The 23700-nt window shown below is 41.1% G+C and overlaps 1 protein-coding gene across 1 annotated transcript in view; it reads right to left on the bottom strand.

The window, feature by feature from the left end:
* LOC135500409 (ankyrin repeat domain-containing protein 50-like) overlaps positions 1 to 23700 on the bottom strand; it is a 745855-nt gene that overhangs the window by 313525 nt on the left and 408630 nt on the right. Inside the window, exon 13 of the mRNA XM_064791866.1 lies at positions 20278 to 20376. Coding sequence (XP_064647936.1) covers positions 20278 to 20376 — 99 coding nt within the window. The remainder of the gene's footprint in view (positions 1 to 20277; positions 20377 to 23700) is intronic.

Raw genomic sequence — 23700 nt, 5'->3', positions numbered from 1 at the left:
TTTGGGATAAACCTAGGTTCTTAATCGTAGTAGCTATCAGACAACCAAGTTCGCCATAAAATTCAGTCAGCAACTCCCCAGAAAAGTTGAAACCCCGAAGTGCGGTCTTTTCGACACCTGGAGATATACGACCTAAGTACAACACAGCTCTAGGTTTTTGAAGAGTGCGATTGCACACAACACCACAGAATACTGACGGGCTGACCTTTCGTAGCTTGTCGCTCCCACCATATTACTCTTGTAGCTAAGTCCACCCAAACCTCAATTCTGTAATGTTCAGCACAGCCTGACACAAAGAAATACCTCGCATTTAGGACTCCGTTTCCCTGCGTGTTTAGCAACCTACCGGTGTAGAAGTTTAAAATGTCCTAGGATAAAATGTCCGGGAACAAAGGATTCTATTATGCGCTGAGCTATTGACGGTCATTGCCTCTATAGAACCATATGCCATAATCTGTCAGAATACAATAGGCCCGGACACTTTTTCTAGGGGGGACACTTTTTACTTTTACACCGGTGTAATATATGTGAGTGTTTCCCGTGTGTGAGTGTTTCCCCTCATTGTTTGGGAACGCTCAAAAATAGATTGACAAGTTTTTCTGTGTATCCCCCCTTTTGAAAAGTCGTGGTCTCTCAAGTTGCCTATTGTTTGGAAACACTGACACATGGGGAACAACCACAGATGTTACACCGGCACCAAACTGGAACCATTGATTTGTCTCAATAAGACCTCCAGAAGTGAAAGATAACTATCTATGACAGGTGTCAACTAAAAGTGTTGCTGTCGTCACACGCTTACATTTGTTTGTTTCTGTGTGTGATTCCTTGAGCAAACCACTTACCATTCCACAAGTGTAAGAGTTGTTCCCCAGATCACAGTATCCATTACTGGAGCAATTATTACCATTCCACAAGCGTAAGATTTATTACCTGGAACATTGTCACTATTGCTGGTGCAGTCTTTACCACTTCACAAGCGTAAGACAAATGCCCACTTAACCACCTTTTATATGGTGGAGAATTTATTTTGCCTTGATACCATTCATTTTAATTAGTGAATCAACCGTTTTACAACAACCCCGTACAGTACGACGCCAAGGTGAGCGTTTTTGGAGGCGCTCATTAGCGCCGTCCAGCAGTTCTACAACAAGACAGACACATTCTCGACAAACAAATATCGAAATACAAAAAAAATAAACGACTAGATAGATCGAGGAGTAGATGATTTCAAGAGATTCAAACTAGTTATCTTATTCAACAATAACATACACATTGCCAACATATTTTTGATATTGCTTTATCATCTTATGATTTGAGAAAGCTTTTGGTGTGTTACCTTCTTCCCTTCGTCAACATCTGCGCCATTTTCAATAGCATGATAAAGCATCTACGACAGCAAGGTGACCGTTGTGAAAGGTGATCATCAGCGCTGTCCATTGGCGCCGTATCAACAACCAAATTTTGAAATATCATAATACATGTACATCACTACTATAAGGGACGTAGAGCTGAAATAGTTTGTCACACATCTCCTCCGTCAGTTCAGATCGGATGACCTCGGAACTTTTTCTGAAAGTTGTGGTTGATGGAGATGGTCATCGCCGGGTTAAATGGGAAACTTTACAGCGATCTCGGAGAAATAGCATTTTTTGTTCTTTCAATATATGGGCATACTCATTAACATAAGGGGCAATTTCAGCAGGTCTGAATATACATATGGGGCCATCTATTAAATCAAACGTGTGCGATATAAGAAAATAAGCCGGGAAAGCATTGGGGCCACTATATGTTTAAAACATTCATCCATCTCCGCAATTTTTCCCCTTAATTTTGTTAATTGCTCTTAATTTTTCGAAGAACCGTATGGGAATTCATCACGTGATACACGTCACATAATAACAAAACCGCCTCACCCGACCCAAGCACTGGGCGCGAAGTAGCGCACAGCTCCCTATATGAATACCCGGGGAAAATATAAAATATAACATAAAATCCCGATCAAAATTTTTTTACTGCAATAAAAACAGGCTAACCACTGCAGATTAACAAGTAAGTGAGTGTTCCGGAACGAGTGGAGTCCGTGCGGAAGGTGTCGAAAAAAACCCTAGGCGAAATACCCCCTCCGTTTGGTGCTGCCACCCACTATGTTCGCGGCATTTGTTGTACTAGGTTCGTGACTTCACGCCATTGCCTCTTCACCATTCGCGAAATAGTTCGTCAAAATAACTCGAGACCACTTTGAAGAGTGGTGGGGTTTGATTTTTCCGGTCGTTTTGGCCAAAAACGCGTATAGTGTAAGTAATTTTGAGATAAATCATCCCCCCGAATCATCATGTTCGATTTGTAAACACTTGGGTTGGCGCGGAGTGCTCCACATCACACATCGACCTATTTTACGCATTTGACGTTTAGCATTGCGTGTTCAACAATATTGGAACGGTATACATCACACCACTTTGCGCTTGTAGGTGTGCCAAAACAAGTGCATCGATGGGAAAATGAGCCATTTTTAATCTAAATAAACTAGAACCTGGGCTTTAAAATCGCCAAACAATCAAATATCCCATTAAGTAACAGTTACATTAAATTAGAAAAATTATAATTGACATGAAATTGGATTTCTAAACATATAAATATCTAACCACAAAAAACGCGACGTTTAGCACTTGTTCATGTTTTTTTCTGGTTTTTTTGTAGTTGTCAAAATGGATAAGATATAAATATTCAATTAGATGACAACGAATGGAACCATGTGATACCCTTAGATGGTCAATTAGGCACCGACATCATACCAAACTGCTAAACACAAAAATATTTGATGATGTGGAGTAGAAAAACGCACTTCGAAAATTATTCTCAAACCAGTGCCATCACTTCTCCTCAAAACTGTCAAAAAGCAAAATGCGAATCATATCGTTTTTCATATAAATGATATCTTTGACATTATATCTAAATAGTTTTACAAAGATCAGTGACTTTGAAGCAGGTGTTTGCTTTAAGACTCAAGTTTGTAACGGCCATGTTCAGTTGATCGAAAAATTAAAAGAAATGTATTGCACACATTCGTTAACGTCACATGAAACTGGTGTCCACCGTATTTCAAGTGTTCATAAGTAAGTATTTAAGTCTTGCCCCCAGCCTTTGCTATATTTAATCTCACGGATACAGCGATTTAGTTATTTTAATGTGAACGGGTGGTCAAGGCCATCCACCAAAATTTTTTTAGATTTCCCCTCCATAGCCTTTTACCGAGCTATCAACTTCCCGTCTGAATGTTTCATCTTATTTTGCATTACACTTAGTAGAGTAGAGATCAGCGAGGAAGCTTGCCCAATTGTTGGCTACGTCCTTTGAATTGTTAAGTGTTTTACACTCGAACCGCATCGGTGGTTGGGGTCTGTTTGTCGTTTGCAGACGACAGTTTTGCATTTTCCGAAATCTATTCTGATCTACTTCGACCAAAACACTAATTCTTTGTAGAGATTTTCCACCATTTCGGCATTCTGATTTCTTAGCTCAGCTCGAAACTCGCGTTTCGCGCACTTGTAATGCTGTAGTTCATTTGACTATGGGGATCTAGGCTTTCCAGCCAAGATCCAGAGCCGGCGAAGATTTTTCATCTTGCGGTGTAGAGGCGCTAGTGTTTCTTTCCATTTCGATTTGCATCTCTTTCGCGCACTGCTTTTAGGGATCGTTAGCTCAGAGGCAGTCCTTAACGCGTTAACGACGACTTCATATAGCGCATCCACCTCCGACGGTGAATAAGGCCAGATTCTCTCAAATGGAGAGTCGGGTCACAGCAAGTTGCCTTTGAACACACAGCTCCCTCTGGCAACTAACTGGTGAAGCCCATTTTAATTCAGCTTCAAACTGAGCTGAAGTGCAAAGCAATAATTGATAACGACTAATTCAACGAAAGTTAATGCTCTGCACGTGCGGTATACAGTAGATACGATTATTCGGATAACAGATACATACCATATGAATTGTTGACTTGTATTGTTGGGAACGATCTAACAATTTAGGCAGATGTGTTAGTAAATTTTGATTCGCTGCTAATTGCCTAACCAAACCATAATCAAACCGCAATCATGCTGTACTCACCCACTGATGAGTTTGCAATTTGTCATAAAAATCCATAATTAGGTCGTAATCAACGATAAACTTGTGGTAGGCACATACTGTTGCATCTGATGAGATGACTAAAATGTATAGATTATAAATTGATCCCCTCAAAAAAATAGTTGTTCTACTCCACTTTTGGTAGTGAAAAACGCCTGACAAATTCTAGAGGTCGTAAAAAATCAGCTGACCATGATTATCATCCTCATTGGCACAATTTGAAATCTTGGAACTTCCTTTGTCTTGGCCAAAAAATCCATTTTGATTTGAATAACCGTATTCAAAATTTTGATCGATTTTTTTCCTACAATTTGTAAATTTTGTGAGTTAGACCACTCCTTCACTGACCACTTCGGCATATGAACTATGAATTAAGTGGGACCAAGTCATGTAATTTGTCATAAAAATAACGTTAATTAACGTTAAGTAAACCAGTTTAGAAAGAGAAAAGGTAGATAAAAACATCGCACTGTCTACGAATACGGGACCCGTATTCTTGTATCAAAAAGAAATTCATAGACCAGTCTTGCACTGACAGTTTTGCTCAAATAAAAGTGAAAATAAGTGGTGCTATCTATATTTCCTAAGTGGAACTAAATTCAATGTAGACCATTATTGCACAAAGATTTCACGCACGGTATTTCTGCTATTGGCCTTAATGTTTGTCAAACTCATCGATGGGTCAATGAACTGTTTTCTAATCTCTATTACCAAGAAACTGGCTTCAAAACCACAAAACTATCATATATCAAATTAGATAACAATTACACGAAGTTAGAAAAATTTGAATAAACAAAAATGTGATTTCTAAACTTGTTAATGTTTGACCACAAACGACAAGATACATTTTGTATTTTTTCATACGTTTTTCGTTTTTTACCCAAAACGCGAAATTCAATTTGCTAAAAAGCTCGTTGTAGTCGGTCAAAATTGATCAAATGAGAATATCCCATCAGATGACAACAACTGGAACCATATGCAACCCTTAGATGGTCAATTAACTGCCAACTACTAAAATATGTATTGATGTGGAGTAGAAAAACTCATTTCGAAAATTATTCTCAAATCGGTGCCATCACTACTTCTCAAAACTGCCGAAGGGTAGAGGATAAACATATCGCTTATCATATCAATGTTGTCTCTGACACTGTATCTAAATAGTTTTATAGAAATCAGTGAATTTGAAGTTGGCGTTTGCTCTAAAACGGAGCATTTTCAATGGCTATGTTCAGTTGATCGAATAAATTCCAGTTAATGTGTGGAATTGGCTTGGGTCCAAGGGTGACCCAAGAGAGCGCTGTCGCAAAGCGCGTCTTTCGGAACGGGCGGTGGCTTTGATGTTGAAACCAAACGTTCCCTTAGCCTGTTGCCAGACTCTGATATGGCCGAGCTAGGTCAATTATCGGAAGCCTCTTATCCACCTCACATATATGCACCCGAACCTAACCCAAAGGAAGCGTTTATTCATGTACTCGACAATATCGGCGTCGGTAGAATTTGAATTATTTCCATACGTGGGTCGATTACTGCACACAAGGGTAAATGATCGGACGTTTTAAACAGGAATTTTGCAATCAATCTTGCTCCAAAAGTGCGGCACTGACTAGGATAATTATGGTTTATGAGGGCTTTGTGCGATCCTTCCGCCAATGGATCAAAGAGTAAACGGGTGCTGTACATAAAACACTCGCCGGAACTGAGTAAATTCCTTAGTTCCTCAAGAATGACGACATGGCACGTGTGCTACGATCGGATTTATAGACCCTCTATTTTCACGTTGAGATCCCCTATCAAAATTACTTCGCCTTAAGGCGCGTAGTATTCGTATAAATGAAGTTGCGTGAGATAATCAATATATTCTACAAAGAGTTCATTAGGGTGATTTGAGCTGGGGAGATAGACCATGATGAGGATTAGCACCCTGCATCCTGCATCCGATTGCTTCATCACTTTCTAGATAGAGATCTCTTATAAAATGCGTCCAACGCTTGTGCCTGAGGAAGGCCACGCCAACTTTTCTTCTGAGCAGGCTATCACTTACAAACAAATCCTGTTTATAGATTCTAAGAATTGCGTCAAGTCAGGAAATAGCCAGTGCTCAGAAATGCCCAGGATATCAAGCTTCCAGGAATTTGATAACACTTCGGCGTACAGGGAACCATACATTATTCCACAAGCATCCCAGCATACTTGGGATAAACGGTAGTTTTGAAGGCTGTCGATTGGCGAAGATCCAAGCTAACATATACCAGTATATACTACTAGTCAATCCACTCCCGACAGAACACGTCAGTTGGCCAGAATTCCTCTTAAAGCCTCTGCGTAGGTTATCACCTTAGTCGCATTCGTGTTTCTTACTCTGCTGGTGAGGAGCTTCACTCTCAGTGCAGTGACCTCCCGTGACATTAGATAGTCTATGATTGAATCCGGTATCGAACCATCCTGACACAACCAGTGGTTTTAAATATACTCCACCTCTCGATATGTTCTTGTATACGAGGTAAGAGTATCAAAAACCTCTATCTCAGGATGGAGTCGAACCTAGTGTCAGGAATTATGCCTGTCCTGAACCTAGGTCAAGGGTGATGTTATTGCAGCCGGAGCCAATAAATCAACCGTGGTTGCCTGAGCAAATCCTTTGCGATAAACCTAAGTACTTGGAGTCAATCTCCGCGTTTCCTGTTATCTGTAATCTCATAATTACGGCGCATGCGTATGCTTTGATCAATAGTTTGTAGTAATGAAGGCAGTTGTTAAAAAGATATCAGAGTCAAATTCGCCATATATTTCAGTCAGCAGCTCCCAAGAAAAGTAGAAAACCTGAAGTGCGGAGTTTTCTAAATGGTTCCGTGCCCAGGATCTGGGAAATTCACCGGTTAAAATACAACGCAATTTACATTTACCACCAGTGATTTCAAAATAGATAAAATCGATCAACTCGGGAAAACTAGAGACTTTTTGCAAGATGCCTTTAACGCAGGGTTCGACCAGGCAATTGCCATCATTGAAAAGGATTTACCAAAAAATTCGAATTATTCAAAGTCGAAGCTTGTTCAACAGAACTCAACGAAACATTTGGCAAGTTTCAAAGTTTAAACGCGGAATTAGGAAAGCTAGTTACGAAATAGAAGGACGATGAACTAACCAAGGAAGAAGTCTTTAGAACAGAACAGAGGAATATAGACAATCGAACCAAAGTAGTGCACGTAAGCAAGTTTGCGGAATTACACTGTCACAGAAAACTGTCATAAAATCTGCGTCAGTACCCAAAACAGCGCAACTGCCAAAGTTGAAACTACCGACATTCGATGGGACTTGCACATCATTGAAATCTTTTATAGCCACTATTGAAGCGGCATGTTCTCCGGGCAAACTACGCATGAAATACAATTACATCAAGGGGCAGTTAACGGGCACAGCAACATACGCCGTTGCTGGTCTTCAACTTGAAAGTTCTGGTAAAAATCCTGAAAGAACGCTTCGGACAACACCGAAAAATCATTCGATCACATGTGAATAACCTCTTGGAAATGCCAGGCCCAGCAGGACATAATAATGCTCTCCGGGCATTCCACAACCGAGTAATGATGAGACATACGGTCCCTTGAAAATCTCAACGTTGATGTCTACCAATGCGCTCCCTTTATCGTACCAACAATTGCAAAGAGACTACCAAAATTCTGCCGGGAAAAGATGGGAACTTCGGGACAACAGCGGATGCCTTTGACTTCAAGCGATTCATTAATTCATTGACAGAACAGCTTGAGAACGTCGGAGAAAAGTATGCAAATTCGAAATACAAGCCAGAACGGAAATGGAGTTTCAGTGGATTCATTTGTAAGTGTTCCCGCCAGACCTAAGAAGTGTCAGTTCTGTAACTCCGGTCATTCTTGTTTTGAGTGTACACTATCGCCAGCTGACTGATACAGTGCCGTTTTCAACAAACGTCTTTGCAATAACTGCCTCAGAACCTCTCACATCGCCAAGGAATGCAGCAACCAGAGCAAATGTCACACTTGGGGTAAGAAATCCCACTGCAGTTTTCACGCATCTTTTAAACAGAAGTATGGAAATCCAAGTTACACAGTAATGTGCGCCATATCTCAAAAGTATTCAGACGTACAGAAAATCAGAATCAAAGATCACACGGAATCTAAAACAACAAACATGAACTCTAAAAAATGCGCTGACAACAGACCTTCCTCACTTCTGTTGGAAACCGGATATGTTACCTTGCAGAATAAGGCGATCGAAATCAAAGTAGGAGTGTTGATTGAGAGAGATAATATATATTCATACAAGTAGTAGGTATAATGTCCCTTTCAACGCCCAAAATCCGAGGCCCAAAGTCCGAGGGTCCCGGGGCGTTGAAAGGTGCATCATTCGACGCCCGCGACAAATGCCCTCCCGTGATATTGTGCTTGAAGAATTTTTTCCGCGCTTCGTGTAAGCGCTCAAAAATTCGGCGCTATCCGTCCGCGCTGTCCACGGGAGTGCATTCGTCGCGCAGCAGAGTACAAGCAGCCCGATGCCGCAACGAGCACAGATTAATGTGCACTCTTATTCGCGCTCCTCCTGAGGTTTTACGGGCTGCTGTCACAAGCCGAGCGGAGCGAAGAGTGTGGATCAATTAGGGTCTCCACCATCGGGAAAGTCTGTTCGGGGCAAATAGCCTACTGAAGCATTCTGTTGCTATAACTGGGATGATATCAGTGTCTAGGCAATCCTTGTCATCGACTATGCATAGAGACTGCTCATCCTAGCTAAAATTATGACGCGAATTGCCTCGAGTCGTCGCTACATTTTAGGGGTCCCGTCTCCTCAATGTCCGTTTAGCTCCCAAGCAACGAGGTCTGTCCTCTTCGTCTCGCATGGTGGTCGGGTTTGTATAGCGCGGGAAGAGGAGGACAGGACAACTCTCTTGCGCCACCCTTTTCCTAATGGAAGGGTGGATATTTTGACACGCACATGAAGAAAGAACAGCTCATATACGACGTATTTGTGATATGGAAAAACATTTTTATTTCTGTTGTCTTTTCACATCGTTTTGTTAGATTTTTCTTCATGCATAACATTTTTATATGCTTAAAGACCCAGGCGAAGAGTATAGCCAGGGAGTGCAAAAGGAACCCTAAAGCGTTTTGGGGTTACTACAAGGAAAAAACCAATAAGTTCCAACAGATCCAAACTCTGAAGGACGAAGCTTGGGAAAAAGTGGAAGATGACCAAGGAAAGACGGAATGTTTCAACAAGTTCTTCGCCAGTGTATTTACTGTGGAAGACACCAGCCAAGTCCCATCGATACCAGTACGGCCAGTAAACGTTCAAATGACTCGGGTGCCAGCAACCCCAGAGCAAGTCCACAAGAAACTGCAGCTATTAAACACTTCAAAAGCCCAGGGGCCAAATGGGATACACCCAAGGCTGCTACACGAACTGCGTGACGAACTGACTACGCCATTAACATTACTTTTCAATAAGAGTTTAGACAGTATGATTGTTCCTAAGGATTGGAAGGAGGCTCAAATTACACCAATATTCAAAAAAGGAGATAAAAACAGTACAACAAACTACAGGCCTGTAAGTTTAACCTCAGTGATATGCAAAATATTGGAAAGTATAGTGAGGGATCAAATGATGGACCCTCCAACTATCAACTCTTTGATTTGCGAACAACAGCATGGCTTAGACCTAAGAAGGGTTGTAACACCAATTGGCTGGAGTCAATGAAGCACTGGCTCAACCGACTTGAGGATGGGGACTCGGTTGACATTTTCTTCCTAGATTATGCTAAAGTGTTTGATAGAGTGGCACATCAACGGCTGCTGTCCAAACTTGAGAGTTATGGCTTCTCGGCGAACACGATTGGCTGGATCAAGAGTTTCTTAGAGGAGAGAACGCAGAGGGTAATACTAGCCGCATGTACGTCCTCATCGAGACCAGTACTGAGTGGTGTCCCTCAAGGGAGTGTGATAGGACCACTTCTTTTCGTGATATACGTAAATGACCTCCCGAACGAAGTGGCAAATGAATTACAAATGTTTGCAGATGATGCAACGGCGTATAGGGTCGCAATTTCAGTAGAAACGGAGGCGGTATGCCAAGCAGACTTGGGATCATTGGAAAAGTGGTCAGGGATATGGCAGATGAGTTTTAATCTGGACAAGTGTAAACATATGAGATTGGGTAACAGGCCTCTACAAAGTCAGTATCACTTAAGGAACCCGGATGGCTCACCACATTACCTAGAATCGGTCCAGATGGAGAAGAAGCTAGGAATAATTATAGACTCGAATCTGTCATTTGAACAACATATTGATAAAATCGTAAAGACTGCAAACGCAGCACTTGGAACTATGAAAAGGACGTTCAGCTACATGAATCACAGTATTTTCACCCTCCAATATAAAGCACTTGTAAGAACTCATCTGGAGTATGGACAGGAAGTATGGAGCCCGGTGAAGAAAGGCTGTATAGACAAACTAGAGAAGGTCCAGCGTAGGGCAACGAAGCTTGTTATAAACCTAAAAAACTTGCCTTATAAAGAACGATTAAGACGCCTCAAGTTGCCGAGTCTTCGACATAGGAGATTGAGGGGCGACATGATTATCTTGTTCAAAATAACACATGGATACTTAGAGACGAGGCTCGAAATACCATACAGCACAAAAATAAACCTCCGGGGCCATCCGCTCAAGCTGGAGCCAACCCGTTTCACAACCAGGGCTAGGTCTCACTTCATCACAAACAGGTCGGTGTCAGAGTGGAATAAGCTGTCAGAAGAGGCAGTCATGGCGCCACCCATCGAATACTTCAAAAGCCGACTAGATAGCCACTGGGCAGCGAAGGACATATATTCGTACTGATGATGGAATGGTTGTTCTTAGTTCTAGCTATTATGTTATATGGAAACTGACTTAAATGTGTTGACGGTGTAAATATGTGCATAAGTTTATTGGACACTTTACCCGCACTAGCATGCGTACTCCACCCAAAAAAGATATGTTTTACTTGAGACTACTAACAGGAGGCAAAGACCCAGGAGGGCCACGAAGCCGCTATTGATGATGATGTTGATGAGTACTGTACACGGCGATTTCTTTCTGTTAAAATAAAATCGTGTATTTTGACCAAGAGCTACTACTAGTGAATAGGTGCTGAAGTGCACGTGTCTATACAGTATACTCAAATCCACTGTCAACAGGTGTCAATGTATAGAGTAATTAAGCCGATAGCACAAAAGATGATCATTGATTCAGGCAAAAGTCATTGAAGAAGTGTGGAATTTATGGTTGTTAGGTGTAATTATATACGTGGTAATTGCAAGGGGTATAGACGGTATCAATTAACCCCTTTTTTATGGTTTCGTATGCTAGAGCTGCATAGGGCCTAGCTGGATGCACTGCATGAGGAGGCATGGCATCAATGACATGGAATTCTTGCTGAAAAGCAAGATATTTTCGCGGCAGAGTATATTCGCGAGCATGACCTATTCGCAAAATTTAGAAAATATCCTGCACGCGAATTTTTTGTCGATCTATAGTATCTCGCGAGGTTGCCGGAACAACACCAATACGAACTTATAGCAAACAAAATGCCAAAACCGACATCATTGAAATAAATGACGTCATTCTCGTACACCAACATGAGAAACTGGAAACTGGCGATCATAGGAGAACTATATAGAGAAAAACTCTATCCCTTTCCGAAAAACTGTTGGGCTTTAAAAACCCCAAAGCTTAACGATGAGATAAGGACACAGATCACTTCTGTTGCCCGATCGCGTGATGTCCTCCTATTTCATATCCAGAAGACAGTTAACAAAGCTGCTGCCGCAGTGGCTAGGCTAGCATCGCATATTCAATTCTCAAAGAGAACATTGACAAACAGAAAAAAGTCAAAATCGCTTCCGATGCTTTGGCTCTTCTTGGGTACGCAAACCAGGAGCTCTCAATAAAACGTAAGGAAGCAATAAAGCCAGGTCTCAGGGCAAAGTATCAAAGCCTTTGCCAAACAGGTATAATCCCTGTTACCAACAAATTATTTGGCGACGCCATCTCCAAGGCTATAAAAGAGGCCAAACACGTTGAGGAAGAGACGAAAGACTCATACTCTTTGTCAAAAACTACTCGTGGAAGCCGCGGGGAAAGAGCTTTTCCATCACGGCCACAACAGTTACCAATCCCGTCAATAATACCGTGGCAATTTCCAAGGCGGAAGGGGAAAGAAGCCCTACTCCCATAACAAGAAGAAACGGGAGGACGGAAAGTAAAGACAGAACGCTTACCAGATCAGGTAGGTCCTCAAAACACTTCTCAGCTTAATATTGACCATATAAGTACAACTTCCTTCAATGATGCAGAGCTCAGGTCTCGTTAGGGAGTTTTTCCGAAATGTACGCGATGATAACGTGTCCCATTAACAGGACGTATAATCTATTTTAAAATGCGTTTCCAAAGTGAATGCATGAGGACAATCCATTTGTGTCGTATATCACTGGAAACACCCGATTCCCCTGATTCTGCAGGATGTTAAATTGGGCAATTTATTTCTTTAAATAAATTATAAGCGTCGCACTTGCTCCTAGCTCTGTTCACTATCCCAAATGGCAATATTGCCAATTAGGCCGGATAATCACGAAAAACCCCAAATATCATACATTTCTTCCTGAATAATTCTTACAGTGACCATTCTCCCATGAAAGACAGATGCTTACGCTACACAAAAATCAAAAAAAAATCGAGGGTCAACCATTGAACTTTTGAGATATGTTGAATTTTGCACAAATCAGCGAAAAACGCACCAACTGGCACTGGACGGCATTTCAACACGGGGCCGACGCACATCCAAGTTCAGTATACACATACGTCGGCAACAACAGTATAAATGCGTAGTTTCTTGTTAGACGCTTATTGAGTAGCGCTCTAGGTTTCAGAAACTCCAAAAAAACATTTCTTTGCCAAAATAACTGCTAAATCAACACTGACATACTGTAAGGACCGAGAAATCAATGATTTTAGGAACTAGCGCGCATGAATAAAAAAAACCCACCCTAATGAGACCTTAAGGTAAGGTTGACATTATCCTGACAGCCTTTTTTTAACATATGATAAAACTGCAGCCTCCTACAAGTCTCCTGATACCCAACAACACTGGTTTCCTCAAAAGAAAAGGCTGGAACGACCATCTAGAAATATCATATGTACTATGACAATCTGCTCAAATTGTGTCATACTTAGAATCCCATACGTCGAAATATATAGAACGCCTCAATTGTGCAAAATAATCACGTTCAGCTTCAATCACATACTGTAAATCATGCATATTCTTATTCGGAAAGAATCAAGCTATTCATATATTCAACATATATCATATAGAAGCATATTTGTTTAGTCCTTGGGCAAGGCAATTCATGCCTTGTGCCACCGCAGTGTTCACATTTTGCGGAAACTGCACTTAAAACAGGTACCCCTTTAAGCGCAACTGGTCTTTTTGCATTCGCGCTGCAAGCAAAACTGACCTTCGGAATGCCGAACAGATTGTATTTTAAGGTAGTCAAGGCATTTCTTTGTAATTTGTGCAAAAAGTCGGACTGGATTCTCTTAGAGGACACCTCCGTTGTCATGAGATACCAAATTTGATGAAAAGGGCCGAGTTTCACCGCGGGCATACTGAAAATGCGTTGAAGAAAACGATGACGCACTGTTGTTTCAAACGGCGCTCTGTTCACCAATATTGCATATTTCATATAGATTTCTGTTGGAAATTATTCAAATTATTCATAGCTACCTGGTTAAGTTGAAATTAATAGTTTCTGAGCCCACGAAAATGTCGTCATTACGTCTCAATGAGTTCATCGAGCAAACCGTTAGCAAAATCGGAGGCCGATCTTCCCCATTTTGAAGCAGTTAGAATATACGACATTATATGTATTTTGAAGACTGGAAGGAATCAACATCTGATCCTTTTCTCCTCAATATTATCAAGGCGACCAGCTTGAGTTTGATGGAGATCCGCCTCGACAAACTAGGGTGCCATCAAAAATAAAATTTAACAGAGAGGTAACTGAGGCCATTAATGGTGGAATTATATATCTTCTGGAGAAGAAAGTGATAATAGAATGCCACCAAAAGCCAATATAGTTTATTTCCCGAATTTTTCTGAGGTCAAAGATGGATGGAACATATAGATAATATAATGATATAATGATATAATGATCCGAGATCGTTCCATCTCTGTCTATCCCAAAGGCCAATGTCATGTCAGACGGTGGTAGAGCATTTTCAATTGGAGCCCCTCAGTTGTGGAACAAACTTCTTTCAACTGTTAGGAACTGCAGCTCTCTGTTATCTTTCAAGGGACAACTCAAACATTTGCTTTTAAAAGAGGCCTATCAAGCGCTTTGAGCGGCCAGTTAATGGTTTGATACTGCGCTATATAAGACTCGTATTATTATTATTATTATAATGTACATGTATCCAGTTGATAGTTGCAGGCAGCAGTTCACCACTAGGGAAAACTTTTACCTACATTACTCATAAATATAATTGGAATAGGTACAATTTGCCACTTTTAGGATGTTAGATGAGGTTTATAAATTGCCAGGTCAAGCGAGGTTGGGATTTAAAATTAGGGAACTTTTAGAAATAAGGGATCAGGGGAGCAACTTTTTGTCGTTTACTGAAATAACAAGAGGTCCAAGGGCCTGGCGCTCAGCTGGATGACCTAATAACATAGGACTGAGGGTGTAAAGTAGTAAATATCGGCTTTATACTACTGTTTGAAGGTCAAGAGATCACGTTATATCACTAAAATTTCCAATGCAGAGCTGCCAGCTGGATGAAATATGATTGAACTAATCAGCCATGGTATGTAAATATTACAGTAGGCAACGGAAGATATCCCTAGTTCAGTATGTTGTATCGGTAGCTTTACAGAAAAGAAGTGTCAGAGAGGATGAGACTTCTCCATGGACAACTGTGGTATGTCCAGGCTGGGTTGTACAGCACAAGGATACAAAATGCTGTCTGTAATTGAGAGATATCCTGATTTAACAGAGGTCAAATAAATAGAAATGACCAGTTTGGGACTAATACCACTGTCTTTTTTTTAAATAAGGTAGAGATTACAGAAGTCAACAAAATTAATTTCATTGAGAGAAATTGACCTGTCCTGCAGGTGATTGGAATTTACAATACAAATGGTCGTTTTTCATGACATTGTGCTCTACTGCGTATCCCTAGTGAGTTGATCGGGAACCAATCTATCCTTGGCGCAGACAGGTTCAAATTGGCTATATCTTGAATAGATTAAATTGCGATGAAAATCTAATGCAATAAAGGAGCAATATCGAAGAGACAAATTAATCAAACCAATTGTCCACAGACTCGGACCCTGAAATGGCGTGATGTATGCGTGCATATAAAAATATATCAATTGGTCCGATAGAGATGATGAGGCAATGTCAATATGCCTTGTTCCTTAGTCAGCAATATGCCCCTTTTTAGACGGAGAAGAAGGAGAACCCAGATAGGCCTTCACATGTCGGCTTCCAAATGGCTCGAACCAACTGTACTATCACTACTATAAATTTAAAATGCGTGCTCCTCCTACATGTAGCAATGTCTCGGCCAAAAAGGCACTTAGTCGACAGGCAAGCTAGAAGTTCAGCACCGTGAGCAGCTCCTTGGTAAGGTCATGTCAGGTTCCGCGTGCCTCTTCAGATACTTCAGGTATTGAAAGCTGTGGTGAGCACATAAAAAGACCATGTCCATGGTCACCTTAATTTGAAAATCCCTTCATAATCAAGGGCTACCTCTGACTAAAACAGCACCCAAGCAATAGACCACCAATTTGACCCCAGCTCCTAACTGCAGGAAAACCCAAGTCCAGCAACCAAAAGTACCAAAAATACATTTGTGTTTACATTTGAACTGCACACATGCGTTTGTTTACAACTTCATTTCCCGCGAAATCTCGAAAATCAGCTGACCTGCAATCGTGGATTGAAAATAACATTAACCTGGGTTCAGCAGGTCAGCAGGTATACCGGCTGTTCCAATCATCCCCCTACAGACAGCTGTTCAAAAGGTAATGTTATTCACCCCACAGGGAGTGCAGGTAATTGATTAAGCCCCTGCATAACTTAACAGCAATGGCTTGGCTTCTGTGAGTGGTAAGGAGAATCGACAGTTTTTTTATGGGAGTAACATTATTGTGTTGCTTAAAATGTATACTTTTTACTCATGTGAGAATCGTAGTACTAATAATAACTTCAACTTATTTTCCGGTTATGATAACACAACACGCATCTTCATGATCATGATATTTTTCAAACTAACTCTAACTGAATGACCTAATCGCCTTGGACGCACAACCACATATCAATCCGCCCCGACGATCGACACATCCATTCGATTCGATAACACTCGATAAAGTTTGATAAATAAACAAAGTTTTTTTGCTTTTAGCTGTCAACATCAATGGCAGAATAGTAGAACTAATAGAACTAATTTCCGAAGTTTCCAATAGTTTGAACACAAATCAGAACATCACCCATCAACTGGACTTAGATCTGCATAAATTACGATAAATAATGAGGTCGTCGCTTCAATTTCGCAAAGAAAGTTGACTCCATTCGAAGGTTGTTTTGACCAAATTCCGTTGAACTCATCGTTATGAGGGCATTTGAACACATTCTCGTTGATCTTTTCTATAAACGTGTGAAGTTTCGTACCAAAATACATTTCCGTAAAGGCTTAAATAAGAACATTTGTCACTTACAAAATCATCGCTCCGGTAGAAATAAAAATGTCACCGCCATTTTCTTGACGATAGTACTCCACGTAACCTCGGCGGGAAATTCAAAGCGGAATCATCCGGGGTCAAACAATAGTTTTGCTCACTAACGCCAACTGGTGATATAAATCGACACTAATCTATTTTATATCAAAACTTCTGTATCATGAAGACCTTTTCAACTTCATTTCAAGCTTTTATCTGCTGGAATAGAGCGTCAAAAAATTGTTTTTTCATTTACGCATTTTGCCCCCTGGGGAGCTGAATTTGAGTCGAATCGCCCAAACTTTTTTCCGTAAGCAAGATTTTCTGCAGTGTTTATAAGCAAGACTAGATTTAAAGTGCCTCGGTTGTATGATTACAAAATGCCCAACTTTGTCTGCAGATGGGTAGATGGAAGGATGGCAGGATGGAAGGACGGACACCAATCGAATAGCTATTAGACTAGCTCCGCTGACTTTGTCTGGCGTTCTATACTGCCATTCTGACATCATAATCACAACTTGGAACGTTCTCCACTGCTCCAGTTGCCAAAATCTTATATTGCCACCCAATTCATATCTTGTCATTTGACTAGAATTGCTAATAACTGATGTCCAATCATTTGACTCATGAGGACAGGTCCGATTAGTTTTACCACAACGGGCTCTGCTCGTATCTGCTTACCCTATTGCTATAATCCATGGATGGAGTCACCCAATCAAAGCATGTACCCTGATTAGGACACATGTTTGTCAATTCTACACTTGGGCTAACCGTATCGATATGCTTATCGCATGCCCAAAATTTCTGGCCTCTGATTCCACATCTCCACCATTGAGGTAACGTCATTGGCAGAGCGTTGCAAGTGTTGGAATTGTCCCTAAGGATCGCAATTATCTCTTCTGCTATTTCATTTCCCACCTCTTTCATAAATTGTTGGGTAACATATTGGGCCTGGTCAGCGCCCTTATCAGCGTGGCTGATAACTGTTTAAGACCCCAACCGCCTTTTCTTCCCATTCTCTTTGCCAACATTAATTCGCTGAATGGTTTGATGGGATTCGTCATCAGAATCATCACTTCCAGAAACAACTACATCGACTGCATTTTTAGAATGGCGCCCTTTCGCCCTGCCATTTCTTAGTGAAACAGAAACATTGAAGTCGAAGTTCATCTCCAGCTAATTCCCGAGCATTGCATCAGTGAGTTATACCTGTAGTAGTTAGTCTGCAGTTGAAAACGACAGTATCAAAACACCAGTGTTAATCACAGCCCACCCAGGATGTTGGGTAGTGTCCGGTACAGGCCAATCCTGCTTTAGCTGGTCACTCCCACCATAGTCCCTGGTTCTCACCATGAACTGGTTGCTTGCAAGCACAGTTTCGGTGCGTCAAAGGGGTGAGGAGTAAGATTTATCCGTTTCTAGTCTTCTGATAGAGTTCGATGACGAGGACGATGAAGGCGATTCTCGCAGCAGCAGGTATGTAGTAGTAACAGGCCGATCTGCAGCATCCGAGGAGTTCCGCCATGACGCACGATCAGGTATGATATCCAGTTCAGGATATTGGTGAGCAAGCGAATAGACAAGTTGATTTCCCATCTGATTTGCATTGGAGCCCTTGTTCCTTTCCTTCGAGTTTTCAGACGCGTTGGGTGTTTTCCTTATGTAAGGCAAGTCAGCCTCATCAACCATGGTCCTATGGATGCGGGGAAGCGTTGGTTTGACATCATTTTCATCATCTGCCTCTTTGGTTGTTTTTCGGCACATTGCATAACTACCGCTTTTACAAAGGTTCTGAATATTTCGATCAAAGGAGTTCTGTTTCGAGCGTAAAGATTCCATATTTTTCCGAATGTCATTTAAATCCCTGCTCGTCTCTGGCATCTCGATCGCACTGACGTCTGATTTTAGTTGCTTCAGATCATTACGAAGTTTCGAGACACCCGAATGTCCCTGCTTACGTTCAAATGCAAGTTTGATTTCGTCTCGCCTTTGTGAGTTATGCTTATCACACTGTTTTCTAAGATTTTTTGTTTCCTTTTCCCTTTATTTCACAGATTTCTTTATTGTTTTTGTCTAACTCAGACTTAAGGACGCTGTTTTCGTATTGTCAATCGTTAAGTTGAGTCTGCAGACTGTCGTTAACGGCGTTGGTTTTTGATAATATTTTGAGCAGAAGTCACGATAGCATTGTACGATAGTATTTCGTGGTTACATGCAGCTTGTTTGTTCATGTTTTTGCACTGCTGTAACGCCACCGAAAACTGTGAGCTATAAACCTCATGTGAATGATCGAATAACACAAACGCGGTGTTTAATTAATTAATCACTGCAATTATCGATATATTCTACTGATCAGGAAGTATCTACAATGTTAAACTTTGGATAACAAGTCGTAGCTTCTTACCAAAATTTAATGGACATTGCAAATTGTGACCTTATATGTTCACCTCTTTGACTTTTTGGAACTTTAACTTTCGAGGCGCCACAGGATTTAAAATGGCCATTGTTTTCCTCTTGGGACAGCGGCAGTGCAACATGTATTCAGTCATGTTCATTTATATAACAATTTAATGAGTATTCTATCGATAAGCAAATATCGAAATATATAAATGGATAAGAGTCTGAGGTGTAGATGACCGCAAGAGTTATCCCATTCAACAATAACATACATCGCTTTATTATCTTACGATTTTAGAGCGCTAAGTTAGGATGAATGGGACGTTTGGTGTGTTACCTTTTCCCCTAGGTCAACCTCTGCGTCACGTTTCAATTGAGAATCTACGACCTGTGTGTGAAAACCCTTTTGCATATGATATTTTTCTCTTATGTTTTTTTGGTCACAAAGTGTGTGAATTGTGGTTTCAAATTTATCGATCGCGGACATTTCGTATATCTTTTTATACCCGTCAGCTGCTGCCACCTAGTGTCAAGTCAGATTCGATCGGCGCGCCATCTAACGTAGGAATATAGAGTATTATTTTGCACTGCCATATTGGCCGTCGCACGTGGTCACGACGTAAAGGAAATGCATTGGAAGGTGGCCATCAAAACGTCATGTCATGAAGTCACGTGAAGAACCTCTATAGAAAACGCCACGAAGTCGAAAACACCTCACGTAGGGCTAGTGGCGACGACTTACGAAATCGATTGAAGTTACGAGTGCTTTGTGAATATGACGCAACTCGCTAAGAACCACCTAGTAAAACGTAAACGCTTACTAAACTCTATCAAGAAGGCTTCATCAATACAGGTCCCAGAGGTGTGGATGATTTCAAGCGATTCAAACTAGTTATTCAACAATAATATACAATGCTTTGTTATCTTATGATTTAGAAAGCTAAGTTAAGATGAATGGAAGTTTTGGTGTGTTACCTTCTTCTCTTTGTCAACCTCTGCGCCACCTTTCAATAGAGCATCTACGATACCAATGTGACTGTGTCGGGAGGCGATCATCAGCGCCGTCCAGCCGTCCTGAAACAAGACAGACATACTGTCGATAAATAAAAATAGCGAAATACAATAAATACATATATATATTTATGTTGATTCCTCCTAACAGATTACGAAAGATTAATAACTAACAGTGAAGTGTAATATACAAAATAGCCATAAAGAAACAAACAACCAAACCAAAACACACACACACACGCACACACACACACGCATATGCACGCGCATATACGCAGCCCCACACACGCACACACCAGAGCAATGATCAATATAAGTCTACAGTGTGTAGTGCATGCATCACTCCGACAAGTAATAGATAGAGCTCAGGAACTGGCCCTGTCAAAAGTTAGTTGACCCAGCATTCAATTGCCGACTTAAGGAATAAAATATTGAAGTCGAATTCCACCTCCAGCTGTTTCCCGAGCATAGCCTCGGTGAGCTGGCTATTTTCCATGTTCCACAGTGTGGGGTTCGGGATCATCAACCGCTACAGCTAAATATTCTGATAGATTATAGCGTCCCAGAGTCTCCTTTATCAGCTGAAGGAAGCCTAATATGCATTTTGCGTCAAAGCATGATGGCGTTGCTTTGAATAGCAGTATTTGACATGAGTTTTGAACTTCATTGTTATTTCGGGCAACAACGGATGTTAGCAAGTTGTTTACCAATAAGGCAAAGACTACCGCCAGCGGCATTCAAATTGGTGGTCGTAATAGCTTTGCACACTGCCGGACCTCAAATATTCGACCTGGCAATAACGTTCTCCACTGCTCTGCAAAAAAGTTGTTGAAAATTACCGGTACCGGGTTTGCAAATATATGTCTGGCGTTCTATACTGCCATTCTGACATCATAATCACAACTTGGAACGTTCTACACTGCTCCAGTTGCCAAAATCTTATATTGCCACCAAATTCATATCTTGTCATTTGACCAGAATTGCTAATAACAGATGTCCAACCATTTGACTCATGAGGTCAGGCCCGATTACTTTTACCACAACGGGCTCTGCTCGTATCTACTTACCCTATTTCTATAATCCCAGGATGGAGTCACCCCATCAAAGCATGTACCCTGATTAGGACACATGTTTGTCAATTCTACACTTGGGCTAACCATATCGATATGCTTATCGCATGCCAAAATTTATGGCCTCTAATTCCACATCTCCATCATTGAGGTAACGTCATTGGCAGAGAGTTGCGAGTGTTAGAATTGTCCCTAAGGATCGCAATTATCTCTTCTGCTATTTCCCATCTCTTTCATAAATTGTTGGGTATCATATTGGGCCCGGTCAGCGCCCTTATCAGCGTGGATGATAACTGGTTAGGACCCCAACCCCTTTTCTTCCAATTCTCTTTGCCAACATTAATTCGCTGAATGGTTTGCTAGGATTCGTCATCAGAATCATCACTTCTAGAAACTACTACATCGTCTGCAGTTTTAGAATGGCCCCTTTCGCCCTGCCATTTCTTAGTGAACGCGTGTCTCCAGTTGACAAAAGCTTTAACTGTGTCAAGGAAACAGGAGTAGACTTTTGAGCGCCTTTCGATGTTTTGTCGGATTGTTCCTGTCAAACAAAAGCGGTTGAAATGCATCCGCGTGTCTTTTGGTACGCGGGTGTTAATTGGTGCTGCGGGTTCGGAAACACTATGGGGTATGTTATTACGGTTATTATCATCGGTTGAGTCTGTTATTCATTAATCTTTCAAGAAGTTTATCAAAGACCGGAAGAAGAGTCACCGGATGGACGGTAGCTACTCGGGCAGACCAAAGTACCCCTGATAAATATGATATTAAATAAATATCGCACGTAGTCATGGTTGTGCGATGAAGAAAAGTGATGTAGTGGTGATTTATATAGTTGAATATTTCTATTTGAAACCTGTAAAAAATATATGACATTTAGCACCCAATATAGATTAGAAACTACTACATCGTCTGCAGTTTAAGAATGGCGCCCTTTCGCTCTGCCTATTCTTAGTGAACACGTCTCTCTTAGTGCCTTAGATTCTTTATAGTTGGCAACAGCCTCATCCACTGTGGTTGGGCACTTGAGATAATCAACTTGATGTTGACATGTTTCGTCCCACAACCCATCAATAAACCGGCGGAGTATGTCCGCTTCACGGACTTAGTTGTCCCGATCTGGATAGGCTTTGTCATAAAACTTCTTCAAGTCTGCTCAATAGACCTCTACAGATTCATTGGGTTTCTACTTCTTTTGGTAAATTTCTTACCATATGTCTTGTTGAGCTCTATCTTTTTAAATCTACTATCCAATGCTTGACTATTTTTTTATAGTCCTGGCGGGTGGCCTCAGACAATTGTCCAAAAACAAACTCTCCTGCATCACCCTCCAATCGGGATATGAGCACATCTAGTTTTACCTCATCGGTCCACTTCCCACGTTTGGCTACATCAGAGAAGCGATTAAACCATATTTCCATAGTTTCTGATACTTTGCCTGTCAATGTATACGTTACCTAATATTTCAGGACGAGAAAAAGGGAGCACTTTTTAATTAAATTTAAATTTAAAGGGTAAAAAACCCAGTCTACCCGGTCTACTACTAACGCCATCAATCAGCGTGGATGGAGAACATGTAAGGAGTACAGAATACATAGCGCACATTGAAAGCAAGTCAGCCAATAACTTTACTGCCGTTGAATTCACTGTGGCTATCATGATTGGATGTGATCATGCTTTCCAGTTCCTAGAGAATCGTTTAGTGAAAGGGGACGGAACGCTACTACATATACATTATTCAAATTTAGGCTGTTTTGTGTTAGGGCCATTGTTCATCGTCAAAATCGAACACTTCGTATTCGCATCAGCAGATCAAATCAAAACAAGGAGAATATCATCGAGAATAACGATCCGGAGGTTCAAGTACTCCAGGATTTCGTCAAAGGCAGCACTATTCTACAAACAGATAAGAATGATAAAAACTTCAATGAACAGTTCAAATTGGACTTCATGCAGAAAATCAAGTTCAATGATGGACACTATTTGGTCCATTACAATGTAGACCAGACAACGCAGAGCTACTCACTAACACAAGGGAAGGCGAAGCCAGGTTACGTCAAGTCATGGCACGACTATGTAAGTTAAACATTTTTAATTATACCCAAGCAATGAAGGAAAACATTGAAAAGGGCTTCATTTCGGAAAACAACCCAGATGATGGTAAAACCGGTCACTACCTGCCTCTTTTTCCCGTACATCGTGAAAGTGAAACCACTCCCTTGTGAATCTTCTTCGACGCCTGAAGTGACAGTCCATCGCTTAACTCATGTTTATAAGAAGAACCTAACATGTTGCAGGATCTCACTGAACTTATTAT

This window comes from Lineus longissimus, chromosome 16 (genome assembly GCF_910592395.1).
Source record: "Lineus longissimus chromosome 16, tnLinLong1.2, whole genome shotgun sequence".
NCBI classification, from domain to species: Eukaryota; Metazoa; Nemertea; class Pilidiophora; order Heteronemertea; family Lineidae; genus Lineus; species Lineus longissimus.
This window is presented reverse-complemented; position numbering and strand designations above follow the sequence as displayed.